Source organism: Synchiropus splendidus, chromosome 4 (assembly GCF_027744825.2).
Source record: "Synchiropus splendidus isolate RoL2022-P1 chromosome 4, RoL_Sspl_1.0, whole genome shotgun sequence".
In the NCBI taxonomy this organism is placed as follows: domain Eukaryota; kingdom Metazoa; phylum Chordata; class Actinopteri; order Syngnathiformes; family Callionymidae; genus Synchiropus; species Synchiropus splendidus.
In genome coordinates this window covers 7591081-7615557 of record NC_071337.1, presented here as the reverse complement: position 1 = coordinate 7615557, position 24477 = coordinate 7591081, and the positions used below count along the sequence as shown (strand labels likewise).

Here is a 24477-nt window from a genome sequence, read left to right as displayed (position 1 = left end):
ACGACAACACAATCACATCTCTTCCTTCCCTTGGCATTAAAACCTTAAATTCATAGTATCTAGAAAGGCTGTCTGACGGCCTGCAGCTCCGTCTCCAGTTACTCCGCTAACAAACAGAGAGATAAATGCTGGCAAGACCATGGCTTAACAAACGGAATGACAGTACAGCGCTAGCAATAACAGCTACAGTTTAACCGAACCACCCACAAGACAAAATATTAATTTCAGAAAAATAAGTTTAGCAACCGCCTTTATCTAGACCTTCTGATTCCAAATCCGCTCCGATGAGGGAATAGCCTCCCTTTCCCTTTTGCCTGCTGCACCACAGACCATGTGCCCACAACAACACAAATGATTTTGGGACACAGTGACAAGTACAACAGTAAATACAGATCATTGAAAGGCAGGTATCAATGTTGACTCTTTTTTGTTTTAACCCAAAATAAGCTCATTTCAACAGCACTCAGAGAGAGTTCCTCAGAAGTATCCTAGTTTCTGCGGAAGCATCTATTTTGCCAGTGGGCCCTTAGATCCAAGTCAACAGAGCTATTGAACAAAACATCTTTATTTAACACAGTAGCCGTGTAGACACTCGCCCTCAAGGACAAACACACGGCAGGTTTGGATAACACGACCGACAGAGGTTGGGAAAACACAGGCAGCACACATGCAAATGGCTTTATTGACCGAAACAGCGACATAATTACTCCCGACCCAAATTTTGGTTTCATGACAAGATGACATCATCGGGACAGGGAGGAGCTCCCCCTCCGAATGTCTCTGTCGTCCCACCGTTTACTTTACGCAGCGCCTCAAAGCGACAGCCACAAACGTGGAATAACGTCAGGATTTTTCTCTTGTTTGTGGTCAATAATTAACCTGACCCGGTGTTCTTTGCGAAAACTGCAGTGTGGGAATGTCCACTGAGGGAGAACCAAGGTTCACCGCAAGACCACGGGGGCACCGAGGCCGTGGACGATGTTCTTTATGACTAGCTGAGCATGTTCACTTTATCTGCTGCAAGCAACAAACGACGCGTAAAACATTGCATAAAATGATATTGAAGGCCACAAACGGCCCCCATGTCAGACGTTGGAAACACCACAGACTGGCACAGCTGTTTTCGGGCACCAGGGAAGATGGTGTTGCCTACTGTGCTTTAAAACTAGTCCAAAATGACAATTGTTGTTATTGTTTTTGTGGTATTAATCGCATTAGTTTCGTCTTTCCTTGACGAATAAAGCTCTTACTACCACAATTGCAGCCTATTATTAAACCTCATCCGCAACAATAAGTTGCCAAACTAATTCCTTTCTGCTGACACACTTTCTCAAGTGTGTTGAGCCTTGATGCCACTCAGAGCAAGAGAGAATGGTTTGCTTTCTGACTGGAAAAACTCAGTTATTTTTGAAGCAATACTAACTTTTAAATGTTAATTCGCAGCAGAAGGATACACCCATGATTTCAATATTGACTGCCGCCCATTTCTTTGTATGTTGAAGGCAAATAATACGCGCGTTTCGCTTTTTGCCAAATCCAGAAAACAGCGTTCCAGATGCGCTCACCAGGTCGTTGACCTCGCGAGGCTGCTCTTGGAAAGCGTCCTGAACTTGAACTTCTTCTTCTGCTCCGCGCTTTTCCCCGCATCTTTCTCCGGCGTCCTGCTGGTGGGTTTGTTTTTGGAGAACAAGCCGACGAGAGTCTTCTTCATGTCTGCGCAGCACACAGGCAGACGCGCTCCGGGTCACCCGTGGAGGCGAGAGGTTCCGTCCAGAGGCGTTTTTCCAATACAAACAGCGGTGGCGATGTAAGGTGCTGCTGCTTCTGCCGCGAAGCTGCAGACGGAGCAGGTGAGCGGGAACGCCCCTGGTGACGTGGGCGCGTGAGGCCTGACACAGAGACGCTCGGTGGATGTTTTCGAGATGCTGCTCAGATGAGATGAGGGAATATCACGGTACTGGAAGATGAATGGAACTGACGGAAGACTTGAGGATGGCAAGTTCACGTGGAGACTAAATAGTTGCTCCTGTTAATTTCAATGAAATAACGAAATTAAATAACTAAATAATCATAATTTACTTAAGCTTGATAAAAAATAAATAAAATGTTTCATATATGTATCATGAATATAAAAATATAATTCCATTTTAGATTTCCGATTTATGTAAACATATATGTAACACTACAATTACGACTCCTGCTATCACTACAACTATTATTATTATTATTATTGAATGAATCTTTATTTCAATCTCATCTAATACACTGTAAATGTGCTACATGACAAGCTACTGTACATGACATCTATTATTTCACTTGGCCTCTTAATTGTTATTTTATTTTATTTTATTTTATTATTATTGAATGAATCTTTATTTCAATCTCATCTAATACATTGTAAATGTGCTACATGACAGGCTACTGTACATGACATCTATTATTTCACTTGGCCTCTTAATTGTTACTTTGCGTACAATTCAGTCACTATTTCTTCTTAAAATTTACAGATTGAAAAGGAGCAAAGTAAAGAACAGAACTTTCTGCTCCCACTTTCCTAATTTCAGTGGTTGATCAGTGGTTGCGTGGAGCTGTGTGTCAACCTTGTGTTGGTGTGAGATCCTCCATGTGTTGTGTCCATGAGTCAGTCCGTTTTGTTTTATTCTCCGTCTTTCTTCTTCTTCTTCTTCTTATTATTATTATTATTATTTCTCTGGTCTTTTGTGTTGCAGTCTGTTGTGTTTGTGTATATTCGTTTTTTGTTTATGTATTTAGTTTTACTCAGTTATTATTATTATTATTATTATTTCTCTAATGTTTTGTGTTGCAGTCTGTTGTGTTTGTGTATATTCGTTTTTGGTTTATACGAAACGATTTTTGTTTATGTATTAAGTTTTACTCAATTATTATTATTATTATTATTATTATTATTTCTCTGATCTTTTGTGTTGCAGTCAGTTGTGTTTGTGTATATTCGTTTTTTGTTTATGTATTTAGTTTTACTCAATTATTATTATTATTATTATTATTATTATTATTATTATTATTATTATTATTTCTCTAATCTTTTGTGTTGCAGTCAGTAGTGTTTGTGTATATTGGTTTTTGGTTTATACGAAACGATTTTTGTTTATGTATTTAGTTTTACTCAATTATTATTATTATTATTATTATTATTATTATTATTATTATTATTATTTCTCTGATCTTTTGTGTTGCAGTCAGTGGTGTTTGTGTATATTCGTTTTTGGTTTATACGAAACGATTTTAGTTTATGTATTTAGTTTTACTCAATAATAATAATAATAATATCATTATTATTATTATTATTATTATTATTACAACTGCTCCGCGCCGTTGTCAAATGTGTGTTGTCAGCGACTCTCAGTGGTAAGTGTTCAGAAGGCACCAGCACACTGAATGCAGCCACATGGGGGCGCTATCTCTCTTCACACCCAAGTCAAAAAGGAAGCAGGCGACAGGTTGACGCACATAACCCAGAGTGGAGCCCGTCTGTCTGGACCAAGTTAGCACCAGTCCAAAGAGCGAAAGGAAAGTTCAATATCTGGTCATAAAGAGACACGCAAATGTGTTAGAGTCAACAGCTTTTGCTGAAGTTCAGAAAAGGCAATTATTGACACTCATTGATTTACAGTATGATGTGGAGATAAGGGAACCTGCTATTCCAGAATGACACACTCCCTCATGTGATGAACAAACTACTCTTGGGAATCACCTAGATAAGTGAGTGCAGCTATGATACGCCAAGTGCAGTAAAGTCATTAGAAGGAACGATCCATGAAGACAGCATTGTTATTGCAAAGGTCACGTCTTCCACGCAACTCATGACTCACACTGGAAACAGAGCCATGAAGGCAACATGTCTGTACTTGCCCTGACTTCCTTCTTGGAAGGAAACAGAGACAAAACGTTTTGTTTTTGGAGAAAGGAAAATCTTTCTTTTTTTTTAATTTATTTAATATTTTGTTGAAGAAAAAAGAAAATGAAAAGCTGAAACGAGCATAACTACAATTCATAACTGAATTGGAGCTGAAAGAACTGAAAATAAAAAAGGTAAAAGTATTTTTGCTCTAGAAAAAAAAAAGAATTATAATAGTAATAAATAACACAGAAATTAAGACATTAAAATGTCTTAATTTACCTATATTTAAGTACAAAAAATGTCAGTAATTGTTAACTTATTTCTTTTTAAGAATTCATAATTATTTTTACAGTGTGAAGCTCTATTTGCTGTCGCGCTGCCAAAATTATGCATAAAAATGTAGACAGAACGTCTGTACTTACTGCATTGGATTGAAAGTGCTAATGCAAAAATTCATCAAAAAAAAAAAATATTTATATATATATATATATATATATATATATATATATATATATATATATATATATATATATATATATATATATATATATGTCATAACACATGATAAAATGTTTTGCCTTGGATTAGTCCATTCAATCCAAAGCAACTATATTATGTTCACTATCTTCTTCTGTATTCACGATGACATTTGGAGCAGCAGTGCTGAATATTCATGCGGTTTCAATTGCACTTCCATGGAATAGCAACACAGATAAGCAACGTGACTGAAAGCACATTTAAAAGAACACTTGAATCGCCCACTGAAATGCTTTCACCTTTAGACCCACCTCCCATCATCACTATGCGATGAGTCAAAGTATCACATGCGTTTTAATGACTGCCGACTGAAAACCAAACTGAAAGTGGGATGCTTATTTAGCTGTTGGTTGATTGCTATCACCTGTATGCGCTGTTGGAAACAGGTTCGGTTGCTTGTACATGTTGCACACGTCACGGCGTGTGTTGCCGTGAAAAGACAGAATAATGTCCATAAAAGGGAGTGCACACCTTTGTGGAATGTAGATGGGGATGGAAGGCTGCCGGACCCCTCCCTCAGCCTGGCTCCAGGGTTGGGTCCTGGTGAGTCATTTTCAGGCAGGTTGGGTCAAGGTCATGACCTTGGATGGGTTTATCATGGGAGACCCTTGCAAGCAGGGTTGGGCACCAAGAACCGCTTTCGTTTAATTCAGAATTGACAAATTTGTATCCCGTTTTTGGGCGACATTTAATTTTGGTTCCTCTAACCAGTTCCTGAATAAAAATTCCAGCTCTCACTGCCTTGCGTCACATTCTCACCTGCAGCTGATCACGTGCGCAGAGCAGGGGGAGCGCCCACGCACCAGTTTGGTTAGATGATGATGCTGTTGCTGTTTTTTTTTTTTTTAAGATAACAACACAAATGTATCGAATTTGCTTGACTATCATGTTTTTTTTTTTTTTTAATAAGCAGAACAATGGAGTTCAAGTGAACACATCCTACTAGTTGTTTTGTTTATGCTGTTATTAAGACTGTTCAGTCATGACCGGATATATGATACACATATGGAAAGTAAATCATTACTGAACATTTTTACTTTGTTCTCAAGACCCTAAGAAGCTCTCAGTTTTCAAGATTATGAGTTATTGTTGAAATGGTCCAGGCTTCACAGGGTTAATACAGGTTCTTATTATTTTATTTTGTATGAGATGTATCATCTCAATTTCTTTTTTTTTTTAATGTTTTTTAATTTATTACAATATACAATCCGATTTTGACTTCAAACTGAACAGGAATTAAATCTGCAAAATCAATACCCAACATTGAGACTTTCTTGTGTCTTTGCTGGACAATAAATGTTGTATTCTGTAGAATAATACTTTTTTTTACTTTTTTTTTATTAAACAAAGTTTGTGCTTTTTATTGCCCAATGTTCTGCTCTGAAAAAAAGTAATTTATCAAAAAACACAGAAAACAGAAACTGAATTGTTATTCCCATCCCAGCCTACAGATTTTCCTTCCCTTTGACAATGAGTAGCGCTTGGATCAGACTGGGAACCCACCAGCAAAAGTAGAATGACAAAAATCTTATTTACAAAAAAAAAAAAAAAAAAAATCAAGTTTCAGTTCCACAATATCAAGACCCACCAAGGCGTAGATGTATTGCTCAGACAAAGTAAGAGCAAAATGAAAGTAGATTATGACATTATTCTGATATGAAAAAGCGGATGTAAGTGCTTGAAGGTGCAAAAAGAGTCATGGTAAAGGACAAAGGGACGCGACTCTAAACATTGACATGTTTTATATTAACACTTTGAGCTCGAGGAATAAAACTTCAACTTTAGCAGTTGAGTGTTTCTCACTGTGCTTCCTTGTGCTCTGGTTTCCTCTCATAAAAGGTTAATTGTTGACTCAAAAATACTCCTCAAGTGTGAATATACAGCATCAACAAAATGAGTAAACGTGTGAACTCACGCACAACTCACTTGCTGTTTCTGTTGACTGTCTGTTCTACTTTTCACAAACATATGTGATGATGTCTTCACGAAACCATGACGCACTGACAAATTAAGTGACTGAAAAAAAAATCGTTTTCAGGTTCTATAACTGGATGGGTCCACTGGAAGTTCACTAAAAAGCAAAGTGCTGATGCATCATTGTGTCTGACCACAAGCGAAATTCATCGGACTCTTCTCACTGAATCACTTCCATTTTAGTTCTGAGAAACAAATGCTGCTACTTATGGATTTCCCGTCATTATTGAGGCCGCTGAACCGCAAATGCCGTATTTATAGAGTAACTGAAAATGATGGTACAGCTGGCCGGAATAAGATAAGTTCAGGAGTCTTTGAGGAAAATGTCAGTTTCAGCGAGTAAAACACCTGGATATTCCTGTGAAAGTTTCTAGGGAGAGGAAAGTTTGGGCCTCTCTGCTCAGGCTGCTGCCCCCGTGACCCAACTTGGACAGAAGGATCATATCAAAGCTCCAAAAGACTTCCCACTCTCATGACACATCATGTATTGAAAGAATATCTTTATTGCTACATCATTTAATATAAAAAAAAACTGTCAAAATAGTCTCTTGCATATACATTCTCGACATCTCATCACCAAAAATAGAACTACAAGGACAGACAGACAGAAAACAACCAACTAAATTATTAAAAAAGAAACCACATAATCCCTGCATTTCGATGTAAAAACACAGATCTACTTCTCTCTCAGAGAAAGATAATAAACTGCTACGCTGCTACCAATGTGCTGACAGGATGTGCCATATCATATTATGATGAAATCATGTTTGGATAAAGCTTTCGAGGATTGTATTTACAGGGTAAAGCTTTGTAAGAAACACTTGAAGCAATTCAGCAGGTACGACATTTTTTTTTTTAAAATAATGTATTCACAATCAAGTATTTGGTTTCAGTTGTTGCTATTTGGCTTTGCGCAATACTGTCATGACTTCCTTTATTATTATTATATTTTTGTTACCATTTTTGGCAAACTCAAAAATTAAAAGATAAAACAAAAAAGATTTCCAATAAATAAATAAGATACAGTTGCAGAACCTGACTCATGTGAGGGATGGTTGTAAACAATGACTTGTGCCACAGAATTGTTCCTGAGTCTAGCTTGTGACTTCATTAAATACATCTAAATAAATACAGCTACAATGAAAAAAAAAAAAAAAAAAAATCCGGTGAGTAATAAGTTAATGCAGACGAGCACACGATTTTCTACCTGAGTGAACATATTTAGAAAGAATTCACAGCTTTACAAGATCAGTCTGTTTGTTCAGTCATTTGTTCATCCAATGTTTCCCTTTGATCCTCAACCATCGCATGAACAAACAAGACCCAAATTTACTCCCTCTAGTGTTCATTTCTTTGTGAACGAGGTGCTACAGTCACCCTTCTCGCAGTCTTTGGAATGCAATTCTTTTGGCTCATCTCTATCATTCCCTTTGTTTTGGCTTAAACCGAGGCATCTTCTCCCCTCACTACCCTTCGGTCTTGACAACTGGCCGCTTGTGCAGATGAACGACGCTGGCTCTCTCCTGGTAGGTGTGGTGAGTCACCGGTGTGCCGTGCTGTGTAATCACCGGCGAGTTTATTGCCGCCATTAAAGATTTCAGCAGCGACGTCGCCTCCTTCTGGTCCTCCTTCCCCTCTCCTTCTAATGTGCGAGCCAACCAGCGCTCCACGGCCTCCTCCACCTGTAGCGCCGATGCCGTCTCGGCGAGCGTGTCCGCCTCTTGGCTGGCGTCGAATCTCTCCAGCATTTCTTTCATGTGAATGTTGACTGGCGCGCTGGCTAAGCAGCAGCCCCGCTGGTGAATGCGGAGGGAGAAGCGGTGGAAGAAGGTCTGGTTGCAGAGCTGGCAGCGGTAAGGACGGTCCCGGCTGCTGTGGAGGCGTCGGTGCAGTTTGAGGTGGATGTACTGGGTGAACTTGGTGCTACACAGCTTGCACTGGTAGGGCTTTTCCCCGGAGTGGAGCCGTAAATGTGTTTTCAGGTTGCTGGTGCTGCTGAAGCGCTTGTGACACACCTGAAGATGACAAAAAAAACATAGGCCTTTAGTGAAACTGAAAAGACTTGTCGCCTTGATTTCAGGTCAAACATGTTTCCTTCTCTGAATAAGCAACGTCCCACTGACTTTGACCCTCAAAAACTGATGAAGTATTCTTCTCCACCCGAGAATGATAAGTGGACACACCCAGTGGTTAATTTCAGACAAAGATTGTGAGTCAATTTCCCGGTTTCGCAAATGGTGTGTCAGAGTTTATCTTTAGTCATAGCGGGATTACCTGGCATTCATGTGGTTTCTCTCCAGTGTGAACTAGGTGATGCTTCTGCAGGTGAGCCAGTTGGGTGAAACTCTTCTTACATAAGTTGCACTGGAACGGCCTCTCACCGCTGTGCACTCGTAGGTGGACCTGGAATAACATGAAATACAATGAGCGACGGCATCTGTGTTTGTCAGCAAAGCTCTGAGGACAAGGTTTTTACCTTGAGGTTTGACAGCTGTCCGAAGGTCTTTGAACAGATGTTACATTCATATTTAATCTTTCCATTTTGTTTTTTCAAGGGGTACGGCAGGGATTTGTGGCCTGGACGGTTATGTGGCGCGCTGTTTTTGCCTGACAGGGTCAAGTTCATGGCCTCCTCGCATCCCAACGGAGACTGTTCGGGGGTCTGGCTGCTTGGAAGCGGGGAGAGCTCTGGTGTCGCTGGGGCACCTCGTGGAGGGGATATATTTGGGGTGAGTTCTTTTAGGCCACCCTGAGGAGACGCTGGGTACGGTAGGGAGACGGGAAGTAGATTTGGGGGCCCAATTGGCGGGTAAGGGATTCCGTCTGTACCCAAGTAGCTGCTATACCGAAGGGGTCCTCTTGATGGCAGCATTCCTGGGAATGGAGGGGAGTAGGATGGAAGAAGGAGACGTGGGTAGTGTGGGTTGTAGGGAGGAAGGAGCTGGTACGTGGGCTGCAGGGGTCTGGAGTGAGGGTAGAGGGGGTAAGAGGATACCAGCCCTTCGCGGTGACCGTAGAGGCCGTGCAGGTGAAGGGGGACAGTTCTTTGGCCCGGGGGCAGCGATGAGAGGTCACCAGCTAAATACGGATGGTTGAGATTAAGCTCTCTGTGCTCAGGGGAAGCAACAGCCTCCCGCTCTTCTGTCTTCTCCTCCTTTCCGATTTTCTTGCTGAAGTCCATGATTTGGTCATCAGGAGTGTCAGGCGGGGTGTCTCTTTCCAGCATCTCTACGTCGACCTTCTCCTCCTCCTCTTCCTCTTTCACCCCCTCTCTTGTTCTTTCTTTGGGCCACTTCTGCGGAGGTAGATGTTTGTTGTGCTCGGGCTCATTTTCCTCATCGGCGCCGATGTATCCTGAAAATTAAACGGACATCAGTTGGACATTTGCTGGACCACTTAAAAAAAAATAGCGGCTTCCAGGGGAGGTTTTGGTTAATAAACGGTATCGATATTTAACTAGATCACTCCTCTCACCTATGACACTTCAGCAACTCAGTTTCGAGAAGTAATGTACAAACATGAGCTTCTTCTTTCCTCATGAATGTCCCTGATAACACGCTGAGAATAGGTGTATATGGGTTTTCACATGTCACGGAACATTCCATCTGGCCAGCAATTTTTCCACCTCATATGAGGGTGAAAAGTCCCGTGAGGTAAATCCACTGTGTAAGTGCATTAGTCACCAGTTAAAGGGCAAAACATCAGGTGTATCCAGTTGCAGTGACTCATCAGACAAGGTGGCAACAGAGGGTCATTAACAGGATGATTTGCCTTTCCGATAATAACTTTGAAGGTGACTCAGGAAGAATACTTTACCCCATTGTTTGGGAACTACATTAATTGGGTGAAGGAGTTTAGGTCAGTGTAGCTCTCAGTGTCGCTGTTCACCTCAATTCTGAGCTGAATAATGCCAAATAAATCAGGAATTTTAATAGAAAATACACGGACAAAGCCTTGAGAAGAAAGGAAATATACTCACTGTGTTTGCTTTCATTCTGCTGGCTGCATAGCCTCTGTGCGAACTCCTGGCTGTACCACACAAGCAGCTCTTGTTTGGGTTCAACCGGCTGGATGGTGTAGAAGTAGATGTCCCGGCCATTCTGGCACGCCACCAGGTTCTGCTCAGCCAGGGATCGGGCCGGGTTGACATAGCGCATCCAGTTGCTACTGTTTACATCATAGCCATCAATGAAGTTCTGAAGCTGCCCTCCACTGTATATCTGGAAGAAAGACATTGAATGCATGTTAGTTCCAAAATATTCCTTCAGATCTCAGAAAGTAAAGCTAAATATTGCCACCTGTGCCATGTACAGATCAATCTCTTCTCCCGTTGAATGACAAGCCTCAGTGACTGTGTATGTGTGTGTGATCCATGCGAGCTACGTGAGTGTTTATACCCAGACTGTCAGTCCAAATAAGGAAGGGAGGTGTGGCAACTCGTAAAAAAAAAAAGTGCAGTCTCACCCTCAACTCAGCCTTTCATTTTCGCTCTCTGTGTCATTTCTCAAAACATGATGACCGGTTTATTGTTTACTTCTAGGAATTCATGATTCTGAAAGCCCCCGTCAAGATCGTATCTCTTTCTGTTCTTGTCAAAAATAAAAACCTAGAGAAATGTTGTAGTTTCCGCTGACTAACACATGCTGGCCGGCAGCCAAAAAGCCTTCTCTCGCTGACATGCTGTGCACCTTTGTCACGAGGTTGATAATTACTCTTAGGGAGTGTCATGCTTTCACTCTTGCACACAAGCCAGGAATCTCTACGCAGACTACAGGAAACAGGAATGGGAAATATTTTTTTCAAAAAAGCCCTTGAGGCGTACGGCGCTGACTGAAACCCAAAGTCAAAACTCCCTAAATGGCACAATCTGTGTCCCAAGCAGAGGGAAAAAAAATATGAATGAAATTCCTAAGTTGGAAGTTGTATGTCTGACACGTGTGACAGCCTGTGAAGTACATTGTCTGAAGTGACTTCCAGTGGAGTTTCTGTTCTTAATTCCCGTATGAGCGTTGGCTGGGCTGAAACATTAGTGCTACTGTGTTTTCCCTACATCCCTCTCTTAATTCTTTGACCGCTCAAAACTCGACTAGAATTTCGGCCAACTCATTTTTTTTTTTTAGCCTGCATCACTCGCTTTTCTGGTGAAACTGTTATGTACAGTTGAGTGTATTCAATGGACTCACTCCACTGGAGAGACTCCTCAACATGTCCTGAACTTGCCCCACGTTCTGGGTCCGAATGGAAGGTACTTTTTTTTTTTTTTTTTGTACCATGTACCTGCAGCATCTAAGTCAATCAATAGCTTGGGAAATGTATTTATTTTTAAGGAGAAAGTCAATGCTTACCCTCCAAAAATATTTCCTGTTGGCCTCTTTGGGTACATTGTCTTTGGTGTAAATGTCTCCTTGGAGCGGTCCGAAGCGGGTCCCCTGTGGAATGTATTCTTTGCTGAACACACCGATCACCTAGAAGAGTCAGAGGCACTAACGTTAATATACAGTTCTACAGTGCTTCCAAAGTCTTCCCTAGAGGCAGCTATTTTTGTGTACATCCACTGGGTCAAGCTAAGGCTTCGTCATGGGTGCCCAAGACAGAAATACCTGCAAGTTGACCCACTTCCAGGTGAACAGGTTAATGGAATAAAGAGTATTACACTTTCTCTGACCCACTCTCCTGATCTGTGACCGAGTGTCCTCGGAAGCACTGCAGCGAGTGGTCAGTGGAAACTACCTTGACCTGCTGGTCGATCCAAATGTTTTGTTTTTAAAGCCAGAAATTCATTGGGGATCAAGTGAGTCATAGTTCTATATGGTTGGGTCCCATTGAAAGGATGTTTGAGGCTGGATTTCGGCATTGTTTTTTTGTCTCCAATTGGCACCTCAAAACACACACGCCATGCGGAGGGGGGCATCTGCGGCACGCACATGCTTCAGTGTCTTGATGAGCTTTGTGTTCAATCCTTAATATCCCTTGTCCCCAAACTCTTAACCCCCCCCACCACCCGCCCACCACCCCAACACAAACACACTCTCTCCTCCTACTACAATTGCTCGCACTTTCTGTTGTCACCTTATCTTCTACTTCCCGAAAACATTGTTGTTGTTTTTTTAGCTCTTCGGCAAGTGTTGTGCAAGTGGATAACTTTAAGAACAACAGGTCACCGGGAGCAGCAGGAGCGTGTGTTTAGGAATGGTCAACGCGCGTGAGGTGGATGGTGGATGCGATGACCCAATGTGACAGGGACATTGTGCCTCGCCAGCGTTGCGTGAATAATGAACCGCTGTGCCGCTGCTGTTTAACCGCTCAGGCAGGTTGAAGGCAGAAGGCGTGGATGGTCGTTCTGAACTAACCCCACGCTATCACACCATGGAAGGGCCTCTTTTTTTTTTCTTACACCCTTCCCCCATTCTCTTTTAATTTTTTTCTGAATGGGCTGCCAGGTTGGAGCATGATGCCGGCCTGGCTGCCTGTGGCCAACGAAAGTTAATCATCTGGTTTTAACCTAAATCACCCCCCACACACACTTGTACCCTCCCGTCACTGTCCATCTCCTACAACCTCAAGCCCGTCTTCTCCCCCAACACTTGGCACCCGTTGCAAACTCCCCATCTGCCACGTGTCCCTTCCTACTCACGTTTGGCACACTTCGAACTTCAACGCGGAAACGGTGCCACAATTCAATGCAAGCTTTCCCAGCAGGCTTTATCATTTTCCCGTGGATGTATGACTTACTCTTAGTCAGCTTCATGCAGCAAAACATGACTTCAAGCAGTCCCTATTTTACCCACTGGCATAAAAATGTTCTACTCTTTTCACATCACAGCGCTGTGCGAGGGTAAAGAGGAACTATGACGGAAAGTGTTGAAAGAAAAGTGGTGCGAGCACCAAAAGGGGAAGAGGCAGAGAAAGTCAACCACAGGCATCAGAGTTTCACGACACGGTGCGGTATGACGTCTGTGCTTCTAAACGTTGGCTGACTTTATAGCACGTACAACAATTTGAGTCCCTGTTGGTGACATCATTGCCGGAAGTTTATTTATTGCCCCGTGAATCCGGTGACTGCCAAAGTTTGAACTCACGTGAATGAGCAGGGTGCTGGGGGAGAAGTTGCGCAATACCTTCCAGGATGTGTGCCAACCCCAAATTCTCTCCAGCTCATTTAACTCCACGTGTAATAAATACTGACTGGAGTCCAATTTGAAAACGACTTGGAAATAGTGAGTATCAGAGTGATTATGGTTTGGAATCAGACCTAACACATGGGTAAGCAACTGTCATATTATTCATAATGCTGACGCAGCAAACAAGAAATGGAAATATATTAAACTTGTACTTCAATATTTTGACTTTGGAGAAAGTTGAATTGTTCTTTACTGTATGAATCAAAACTCTTTGATGGTCTTAGTATATATATATATATATATATATATATATATATATATATATATATACTATATATATATATATATATATATATATAGTATATCATGACTCCACTTCCCCTCTAACTTATTTGATTCATAAATGTACCTCATTGTCTTTGCCGTACTCGAACACAAGGTTGCGTGGTATCGACGTCATCGCTTTGGGCAGGTTGAAACTGGGGTTGGAGACCTGGTCTGGCACGATGTAAGTGCAGTTGAGGGCGAAGTCCACCTCCCTCCATCCGCTCATGTCTCCTGGGTTGTTATCCAGCTTCATCTTTAGTTTCTTAGCAAGGTTTTCAGTTTGGTTTCCGGCGGCTTTGGTGTAGCTTTGGTTTGGCGTGATCCCTTTGGTTTTAAATATGCTGCTGGAATATGAATTTAGTTATAGACATTTCAAAGCGCCAGTTATAAGAAGAAGAAAATGCATTGAATTTACCGTTGCACTTGGTTCTGTCTGTTGCACCTTCATCTCCTCAGCTATTCCATCCTTTGGTTTGTTCTTTCCTTTTAAATTCTCTGTCCGGCGTCTTTTGTTATAGTGATTCCTCACAGGTAGATCCTTGGAGCATCCACTCCTGCCGTGGCTGCTCTTGTCAATGTCACCAGAGAAGCTCATGAGCTTTGGATTGCGCCAAGCATTTTTAGCTGTGAGGCCCGGCCAATCGCTGGCCACCGTGGTCATGTGATCGGGCCATCTGACCCACAACTGTTGGTTTCAGACAACAACATCGGTGACGTTGTGTGTACACTTGGCCAGGCAAGTGGCTGTTGTGTTGAATGCTTACACACACACATACACACACGCGTCCAGGCGCACACAAAGAGGAGATGTTAATGAATGAATAAAGGCACAGCAGATGGTCGGCCTGTTGCCACTGGAAAACACACTCGTAGACTTTTGCTTGGTTTGGCACTTAATGAGCAATCTGCTGCCACTGTATCTCCTTGACCTATATATCCGCTGCAGAACATCTTCATGTTGCCCCCCTCGCCGGCCAGAAATTCAACCCTAAATACAAACTGCACAAATTTAAGACTTGTTCATCCCCTTGTATTTCGATTTTAAATCCTCATACTCAAGACTTGAGACTCAAATAGCTGGTGTTTCTAATGTGACTCGGCGAGCGTGCCGCAGTCAAAGCTCACCCAGTGGCCGGTCAAGATGTAGAGCAGGTCAACGGAATTAAATACCTGTCTGGTGAGCGTCCCGTTTACTTTCACACACGCACTGTCTGGTGTCACCAAAGCTGGTTAAAAATAGAAGCAGGCGAAGTGAGTGACAAAAGCAAATGAATTACCAGTGAAAAATAACAAGCTGGACGGTTTATACGGTTTATGGTTTGGTTCTAAAACGTGTGTATTTTAAAACTTTAAAAAGTACAGGGAAAGTGTAAAAAATAAATAGATAAAAAAGAGCAATTTCAATAAGAATAATAGTGAAAATAAATTTTAAACTACACAGTCTATATATAATATAAAATAATATTATTTTATTGCATGGAAAAAAAAGTTAGCTGACGTTTTATAAATGATCTTAGATGCCCTATATTAGTCCCGCAGTGGGAAAGTCAATGATGTTATGAAAATGTTTTAAATTTAAAAAAACGTGTTTTAAATAAAAAAAAAGCCCAATCCTCTCACCAAATAAAAAACACATAATAATTAAATTATTATTATTATTATTATTACATTTTAATAAATAAATGAGATATTTATGAAGAACATACAATAAAATATGGAGAAATGATATGAAAACATTTTGGTGTGGCTCGGGTGCGAGGCTCATTTTGGTGTGGCTCGGGTGTGAGGCTCTTAATGGCCATGCTTACTCATTCACAGCCAAAGATGTAGGTCAACAGGCAGGTCAACCTGTCATGGTTAAGTCCTGAGGTGGCTGGTCAGTCAGGTCTGCTGAGTTTCCCGCTTATGTGAAACCAAGTCTGGTGAATCTGACTTGCAGCATTGACATTGACTGGGTCATTGGAACAGTCTTCTAATGACCGACCTAATTTCAATTCGGATTTTAGATCTGTAACTTTTATCATTTTGTGTTTATTTTTGACAGATTTTAAATTTTGAAATTGCATTTGGAATTGAAAAAGATCACGTTCAAAGTTAGCGCTCCATCAGGCAGTCAATTTTCCTGACGTTGCTAAAATTCAGAAACTGATGATGTCACTCCAGATGACACAACTGCTTCCTTATTTTCATCCCCATTGCCACCCTAAAAAACAATCAGGGACCAACAGCGTATCAGACCCAAAAGCAACTGTGCTCTTTTCACTCTCCATTTCCCCCATCACCTGTCGATTTCTGTTGGAGACAAAGTGACAGACGCTAAAGAAACCAGGCTGTCTGAGAGTCAGTGGGATGTTCACCGGCGTTGACCTGCCCTATATATATGTGCCTTAAAATAAGCAGCTTTCTCGCTCGCTCTGCTCATGAAACAAAAGTAAGCAACAACCGGATGTTTAAAAAAAAATATTAAAAAAAGCACAGTAAATATTGAGTTACTTTTAAGAAACTATAAAAAGACATATAATATGAAATCGGACCAAGCAGCCTTTGTTTTGATGGAGCTTTCGTTAGCTTTATTTAAAACTATTTAACCAGCTTATTCATGTTATCCTCACCCCCCCTCGCCCCCTCGTCCCCTCTCTTTCTCAACTTGGTAGGTGAAATAGTAAATTGGCTGCCATATGGTGGGACTGCTATCCCAAGAGCTTTACCGGCGAGGGTGGGTTGTGGGTGCCAGGGAAGTCTGAGTGTCGGGCAGAGGGAGGCGACAGGGTCAGGATTTGGTCTCTTTCACTGTCCCCGCGCCTGGCTGGGCTAATTTCTCTAATGTGCAGACAGTCTGGGTTCAGGCTCAAGGCTCAAAAGCTCAAGTCCTTCGCGCTCCAGGAAATCAGGAGACTCGTCTCGGATCCAGACACACTTCTGGAACAGACAACCCGGGCTCGTGAGAGGGAATCAGGTCTAAGTACGGGATCAGTGGGGACGGCACCTGAGGTCAGCCATGTTGACGCTGTCTGAGTCTGAGACAGCTCCACCTATGACATCATTATTCCTCACCGTCGTCATGTAACAGTCGGGTCGGGAGCACAGAAACGCTTACACCTGGACCCAGCGGTTACAGAAAGAATCTTCTTTATTTAAAGGGTGTATTGGAAAAGTAAACTTTTTTGTGGTCATGTAAACACCTATGGACATAAAATACTTATGAAAGTAATATATATATATATATAATATATATATATATATATATATATATATATAATATTCATGAGTGATTGATTTATGTCATGACCCTCAACCTTTGTGCAGAACCTGCGCTTATCACTGGCACAGGCGAATGGGAGTCACTCAATGTATATATTAACTTATACAGTATTCTTGTAAGAGGTGGAGCAAATACAACATGCTGGTTTATTGCTTTTGTTTTTCATTTCACGTCACGACCACGTAAACATTTCGGAGGAGTTTGGAACTACTCATGAAACCAGGCCCTCAGACAGAGCTCACAGGTCAACGACCTCAACAATACAGGTGTTAATAAGTGAACAAGAGGGAACGATCAGGAAGAAGTTTATTTCAAACCCAAATCAAACATACAAGTCTCCCATTTCAGTGTGGTTTAAGTGAATGAAAAGTCCCATAGTTAAGCTAAGCTAAATACACTCATAAATATGAGTGAATGATGAGTGTTTTTCAACCATGTTGTTTCACTTCTTTGTCCTTTAACTTCAGGAGGGTTGTGAACACGGAACTCTCAGGCATTACCCCTCATTGTTCTTCATATTCCCCAGGTAACACTCTGGTGGGCTGCTCTGCCACTTCCGGCATTTGCTTGGTTTCCACTGTACCATCTTGGAAGTGAATCTTTCTCATTGCTGCTTGTATCTACCTGTGTGGCCTTTGGCTTCATTTCTCACCAGAGATTGTTGGGGACTTTTGCCTGTGTTTGTTTGTGTGTCGGAATAACAGTGATCTTAATTTAAAAATGAAATAACATTAAACCATTTTTATGAGACGGAAGCTCAATCGCATCGTGACAGCACCACAAAACACATTTTGATGCCATCGATCCATTACTTTTTAAAACAATTTTGGGTCGATATATGCTTTTCAGAAGACCACCGTGCCGAGCACAGATTATAGGTTGATTGAAGGGATATTAATTGATAATGGTTACATCAAAATAATAATACTACTACTACTAATAATAATAATAATAATAATAATAACAATGATAATAATAACAACAATAATCATAAAAACAACTTTGAGAAATGTGCTCTTGATGTCTTGATTCCTGAACCTACTACCAATTATATATATATATATATATATATATATATATATATATATATATATATATATATATATATATATATATATATATACACGAATCGATAAATCTCGATGAATCGCCGTTACATTCATAATACATTCATAATAGCAATAATAATACCACAATTACTACTACTACTACTACTAATAATAATAATAATAATAATAATGACAACAATAATAATAATGATAATTTGAACAACTTCAAAAATGTGCTCTTGAAGTTTTCTATCAATGCTGGTATGTTTTCTTTTCATCTCTCAGTGTCATAAATAAAAGAGACAAGGCAGTTGGCTCTCAGGTTTGACACCTCAGATTGTGTGCAGTCAGTTGCTAAACTGAGCTAAATAAAGTGTTTAGCTCCTGAAAAAAAAACACTGACCGACACACTATTTTGTCCTCAAACTACAACATGCTGTGTTGACAAACACGTTTCAGCGCAAGCACACAGTTTAGAACACGCAAAGTGAATCAGCCCCGTGTGCAGGAACATCGCTGGAAGTGAGGGTTATTAGCACACCTTCAGTTCGGAGGCCGAGGGAGGACAGTGGGTTTGGTTACGTGGACAGACGTGTTAGAGGTGAAAGGCGAAGGTGGAGCACTTGCGGTGGAAATGCATACAAAGGCAAAGAAGAAGAATTTACTTGTGTGATAGCAGATTAATGCGCCTTGACTTTGAACCGGTCAACAGCTAAAAGCCTTCAGCATAAGAGTGAACGTGAAATCTGTCACGCACAATAAAGTGAACGTTATCAGCTGCAGACAGGATGGCTCCCGGCTGCTCGTGTCAGGACTTGTGTTCAGCGCTGGCGTTTTTCCTAAGTGTTGTTTTTGCTCTTAAGTCAGGATTCTGACACCATGAAGAGCAAACAGCTGATCCCTCGAGAGAGAAATCAAAGAGGATTATTTATCTGTTAATACATTGTTAGTGTACGCCGCTGGCGGTCGCCCTGGCAACATATATGAAGTCAGCATCACATTTTTGTTTACCGAGCGTTGTTGGCTTAGTTTCCTATCAGATCCCTTTAAACATGGGGATTATCCTCAAGAGCTGAACCTTAAATATGTAAGATTATTGCTTTTTGCCACCAGTGACGAAGTTGTTTTCCTGGATAGATCTGTTTGTCTGTCGTCACATCTGCTCTGGCAACTCAATCCAGGCCCTTTCTGCCGAGGCCCTGATGTGGGAGACAAGTCAACAATCCACTGACCAATGAACAAATCACTACACCCATTTACAATTCTCCAGGATAGTCGAGGTTGTGTCGAGACCAGAGCATGCAGAGACCAAGAGTGAGGTCAAACTGAATACAGGACAGGTTACTAGTTTGCACCAATGAAAGTGTTTTAGTTCTTCATTTATTTTGAAAACATTTCGACTGTTTGTAGTGAGAAATAATTGTGCCACGATTACTATAAGACTTCCTCCTGGATTCAGTTTGGTCTTGGTCTCGACTCGATCTCCGCCATTGAAGGTTTTGTTCTTGGTCTCTGTGAGGTCTGGTCTCAACAACATGATGTCGACTACCACACTTTGCTGGACACAATCGCAAAACGTTTCAGAATCAAAACCACAACGGAGGATCACTAGATGGCGGATGTATCCAAGAAAAACAACGCTCATTGTCCATTGGAAGAAACCTGGTATTTACAGTAAGAGGTACAGCTTGTAACTGATACAATGAATGTACAGCTCAGGTTTCCGACTGGACGTGTATTTTATGGTGTGCTTCAGTTGTCCTTGGAACTGGGAAATTCCAAGCTCCACCCCCCAGATGACATCACCCAACGTTGGATTACCCGGTTGTAAGATCGGAGAATTGTCACCATGAGTACGCTATCCAAGATGGCTGCTGAGAGTGTCAACAAAGTTTCCCCACAAATTCTCTCGAATGCTAGGTTTTGTTAAAACATGTGGATCGACATGTTTCTGTGGAGAGGTTGGTAAAGCCGATCCATCTCCCGTAATGATAGCAATGCTACACGCGATGACGACAGTCAATCGCATCCGTCCTATAAGCCATGTTGAAAGTCACATGACTTTATCGCCTTCAGTCCGATCAGCAAGGAACTTTAACATCTTTGTCTTTGTACATAAAATACCTATAAAAATATGTAAATTCTAAATGTGTATTTTGATGTGTTTGTTTGTTTCGCATTTTGTATGTCAACTCTTCTCTGAAAGGTTCTTTCAGTGCTTTTGAAAAAAAAAAAAAAAAGCCATCCAACCATCTCCATTTCCGTCCTGAGCGATGTTTTTTCCTGGAGGCGCCTGGAGGCGGAGTGGGGTGTTGACACATCTCAAATGAACAATGTGAAGGCTTATAAAAACAATCAATTCAAAAACATATATGGTGTCGGTGTGTCAGGGGGGTCGACATATGCATAATGCTCAGAGACCAGTTTTTAATCTTGAGCCGTAATCTTGAGTCGTCGCTGTGGCGATTTAATATTTACAGCGGGTTAAAAAAACAACAGACTTAAAGCCTCCATCTGTCTCAAGATTGATATAATGTGGCGTTAATTGTTTTCTTCTCCTGGATTCCAGCACATAGCTGTCGTCATCTGACAGCTGAGAATTTTTTTTTTTCTTTTTGCCTGATTTATGTAACTGAAGTTGTTGTTTAGTTTTTTTTTCTTCAAGGTGACTGTAACAATAAGCGGTTTTACTTTCACACTGTGTATAAACAGATGAGGAAGGAAGTTGAAAGACACCAAATTTCCTCAGTCGATGATGCAAAGTCATCGACAAAGAAGAAACATCACATTTTAATTCAACGACTTCTGATACTATATTGTGCTTACATTGTTATTTTAATTCATATTTCAGCAAAAATCATTGTGTTCAAACGTCTCTCAGAAGTGATGTCAGAATTACCGGCCCGATTCTTTGTCTTCCTCTTTGTCATCTCAAGGTCCAGCTCTCCTTTGAAGTGCCGACGAGGAAGTAAAAGCAGTGAGGCGCCTCAGACTTAACCAGAGCTTATTGATCTGCACTTGATCACTTTTCATCCTCCTGACCACACTACAGCAGAGGACTGCAGCAGGGGAAGAGGTAAACTGGTTTGTCACAAGAATGTCATTGTGTGGATCCATCTATCCATGTTCCCAGGCCTCCTACAGTACAGCAATAGCCTCAACAAAGTGTCCTGGGTCGGCACAAGAGCCTCCTCCCAATTGGACATGCCTGCTGCACCAACCTGGATATAAACACGTCTCTCCGAGGTGACTGAGATTCTCTCTCTGTTTCTTGTCCAGCCACCCTGTGGATGAAAATGCTGCTTGTTCTTTTAGGTTTGACCCAAAGTTTGTGACCTTGACCTCATTGTAAGCCTTTCTGTAGAGACAAAAACACATGTCCCATAATTTCCCTGAGTTTGACAAGGTTTTGACTCTTTTTATCTGTCCATTTATTTATTTATGATCTTCTTGTGGTATTGAACATGTGGCAGACAAGGATATTGGTTTGTTTACTATTAAAAAAAAAGACATACAGTGTAATCCAAATACTGCTTTTGCCTCCCTTTAACTGAGGTATGTTAAACTCACCACCACTACCATTTCCATAATGCTCTGCAATACTTTACACTACATTTTTTTTCATTATAATAATTATTACAGTTCACTTCTTCTTTTTCAATATTTATACTGGCCAATATTTACATAATGTTTCTGATGAATCAGAAACGGTATTTTTTGTTTGCCATTGATCTGTTCCCAAATTTTTCTTACTAACTCATGCATAACTGGAGGTGGGTGATGTGTTGTACAGGACCTTGCGGTGATGAAGCTTCATGAATCTCATGTCCAGATCCCAGCACATGACTCTAAAACCTTTTACATAGTAAACTATTGGGAAAAAATGAGCATCTGGATTTCAAATGGTCCCACAGGTTTTCCAATTCTAATGTGGCTTATTCAAGTTTTCTCGCGTGTTAATTTTATATTTTTAATTTATTTATTTTGACAGAACTGAAGTAAACAAAAGCAACAAATGTTTGATTATCACAGTGTCAGATGGCTTTTAAAAGGTATTTTCCTGCTTTTATTGCCGGCGTTGCAAGCAGAGATACGGAGAGAATGAACTCCACCAAGTTGTAAAAGTAAAAGAATTCAGGACGCGAGCATCATAAAACATTTTGATGGTCGGTTTATGCGGCTGCCAAGTGACACAACTTCAGTCACATATACACAGAAGAATCGTTGTGAAAACATATTTATGAACCTTCAAAATTGTAAAAAAAACAAAAGTGATTAACAGTGTATTATTAGCATACATGCGCTTCCCTATTCACATAGCAGCCAGTGTGAAAACAGTTCCTGGCAGTCTCGCAGTTCTCAGTCGGAACTAGAGTGACATACTGTAAGTAGACCATCGAACGTCCATGTAAAGAATGAAGCAACATTTCATCTGACAGTTCTGTGGATCATTTACAGAAGAAATAAAATGCATTTCTGGAGGTGTTTTTTTTTTTTTTTTTTTAAGTTCTCCCGTCCGACCTGTTTATCAATGAACTTTTCCAAAAAGGTTTATATATCGCGTCATCTTAATCTCAGAATTAGCTATTGCTTCAAAATGAGTTGGTGGTCATCCTAATACTTTAAGACCATAATGAAGTAATTATTGCTTCTGCTGCACCTACAATTATTATCTGTTCGAGAAACGGGGGGGTGGTCCGAGGTCAGGAGGGGTCAGAAGAAGGCGGGGGTGGGTGGTTGGGTGGGCGTATGTACAGGATTGGAGGGGGCCCCGGACGAGGACGACGACGACAGGATGCAAAGACGGTGAAGCAAAGCCTGCACGCTTTTGGCTTGTGGTCAACAGGTGGGGCGGTGTGATACCACCACCCCCTTGCAGACCCCCACATAGAGAGTTTAGGCGAAGGATCTGTCTGGCAGACATGGCAAGGGGATTTCAGCACCAAATCCAGCGGATCAATAAAAATGTCTGCTAATTAGGCTGCCCTGAAAACGAGGGGAGGAAGCGGGGGGTTGAGAGTGATCCAGTGAGAGGCGCGGCAAAAGCAAAACAAGCGGCGTCGGTGCTGATTCAGGTGCATCCAGGTCAGGAAACTCCTCAGACAGGTGCGCAGGAATCAGGTGAGCGTGCCAGACTCCAGGTCAGTTCACGGAACCCTTGCCAAGTCTTCTCACTCTCCTGCTCAGCGTTGCATGTTGCTGCGATCAGTTTCTCTGACCCCAATCCTCCCTTCTCTTTCCTTCCCACCTTTACACCACCCCGCCCTCGCCCCCCTCCCACCTCCTCCAGCCTTGCTCTGGACACCACTTTGACCTAAATCTCCCTATTTAATCTTCTTCTCCTCGTCTCTTGGATAACAATCAACCCCCCTAATTGTCTTAATCTCACTGGTCTTTTATTGTTCTCGGGGCCCCGCGGAACAAAAACATTAACCACAGATCAATACTTGGCAACAGGCCACTGCCGGCGACACGCGCATTATTGATTAGCATCAATGTAATATCGGCGGATCAGAGCAGTTAGTTGCTATGGAAATTAAAGCCAAAAACAGTTGAAATAATAATAATAATAATAATAATAATAATAATAATGGGAGCAGTGTTCCGTTGTGAGAACTAAAGTGACCTCCGGGAGTGACCCCATTCGAGGAGCCCTTTTCATTTTAAAGCGAGTGTTTCTCTTACGTGAGGCCCACATCTGCTATAGCGTCAGTTATATAATCTTCATGCTGAGTTGGCACGCCCGCCCCGCCAGTCCTGGAGCTGGAAAGAGTTAATAACCTCAGCGCTCATAAATGCATATATCAGCATGTTAGTCACGTTTTGTGGACACTGCAGGCCGACTGAAAAATCCTTCTCCATCCTAACCTTTCACACACCTATGAAACTGGTTGTCTTCTTCTTCCAACACTGTCTCTGCTCCCCTTGTGTCCAAACCATCTGGCCTTCCTAACCTTGTCTCTGAACTCTTCTACGTGATCCGTCCCTCCAGTAGACTCGTCTCATGAAGCTGCCCTTTCACTCTAGCTGCCACACTCAGCTGAACGTTCTCCCTCCAGTTCAACAAAAAGGCAGCACATTCTTCTCCCACCACCTGGCGAAGAGGAAGGTCTAAGAAATTACATCAATATGGGGATATTTTTTTTACCAATAACTTTGGAAACAACACAAATATTAAACATTAGTCAAACATGCTTGGTACTTCAATGTAGAATAGGATACACTTCTGATAAACTGCAGTTTGGTTGGGTACTGTGTTCGGTACTTATTACACAGTAAATACAGCAAGCAACAACAGTGCAGCAACAACATTTATTTTATTTTATC

General features: G+C 41.4%; 2 protein-coding genes across 4 annotated transcripts in view; both read right to left on the bottom strand.

The window, feature by feature from the left end:
- LOC128757999 (uncharacterized) overlaps positions 1 to 1809 on the bottom strand; it is a 42353-nt gene extending 40544 nt beyond the window's left edge. Inside the window, exon 1 of the mRNA XM_053863714.1 lies at positions 1566 to 1809. Within this exon, the coding sequence (XP_053719689.1) occupies positions 1566 to 1711 (146 nt within the window). The 5' untranslated portion in view covers positions 1712 to 1809. The remainder of the gene's footprint in view (positions 1 to 1565) is intronic.
- Positions 1810 to 6876: 5067 nt separating this feature from the next.
- Positions 6877 to 14423, bottom strand: prdm1b (PR domain containing 1b, with ZNF domain). Of its 3 annotated transcripts, none has more exons than XM_053864013.1 (7): positions 14255 to 14423; positions 13922 to 14183; positions 11737 to 11856; positions 10371 to 10611; positions 8868 to 9745; positions 8666 to 8794; positions 6877 to 8406 (listed from the first exon to the last, which is right to left on the bottom strand). In XM_053864013.1, exons 2-7 carry the CDS (start codon positions 14090 to 14092, stop codon positions 7858 to 7860), a joined length of 2088 nt encoding a protein of 695 aa, XP_053719988.1. In that variant the 5' UTR covers positions 14093 to 14183; positions 14255 to 14423; the 3' UTR covers positions 6877 to 7857. The 3 variants fall into 3 exon arrangements, with proteins under 3 accessions (XP_053719988.1, XP_053719989.1, XP_053719990.1); XM_053864014.1 differs by having other exon boundaries at positions 13922 to 14180; XM_053864015.1 differs by lacking the exons at positions 11737 to 11856; positions 13922 to 14183; positions 14255 to 14423 and adding an exon at positions 10690 to 11706.
- Between the last annotated feature and the right edge of the window lie 10054 nt (positions 14424 to 24477).

Bases quoted from the DNA above. Each gene is read 5' to 3' on its own strand.
- prdm1b (XM_053864013.1), bottom strand. From the start codon at position 14,092: ATGAAGCTGGATAACAACCCAGGAGACATGAGCGGATGGAGGGAGGTG. The intron at 10,612-11,736 runs GTAAGCATTGAC...TCTTTCTTCCAG, and splicing joins ACAGGAAATATTTTTGGAGG to ATATACAGTGGAGGGCAGCT. The intron at 8,795-8,867 runs GTAAAAACCTTG...ATGTTATTCCAG, and splicing joins GACAGCTGTCAAACCTCAAG to GTCCACCTACGAGTGCACAG.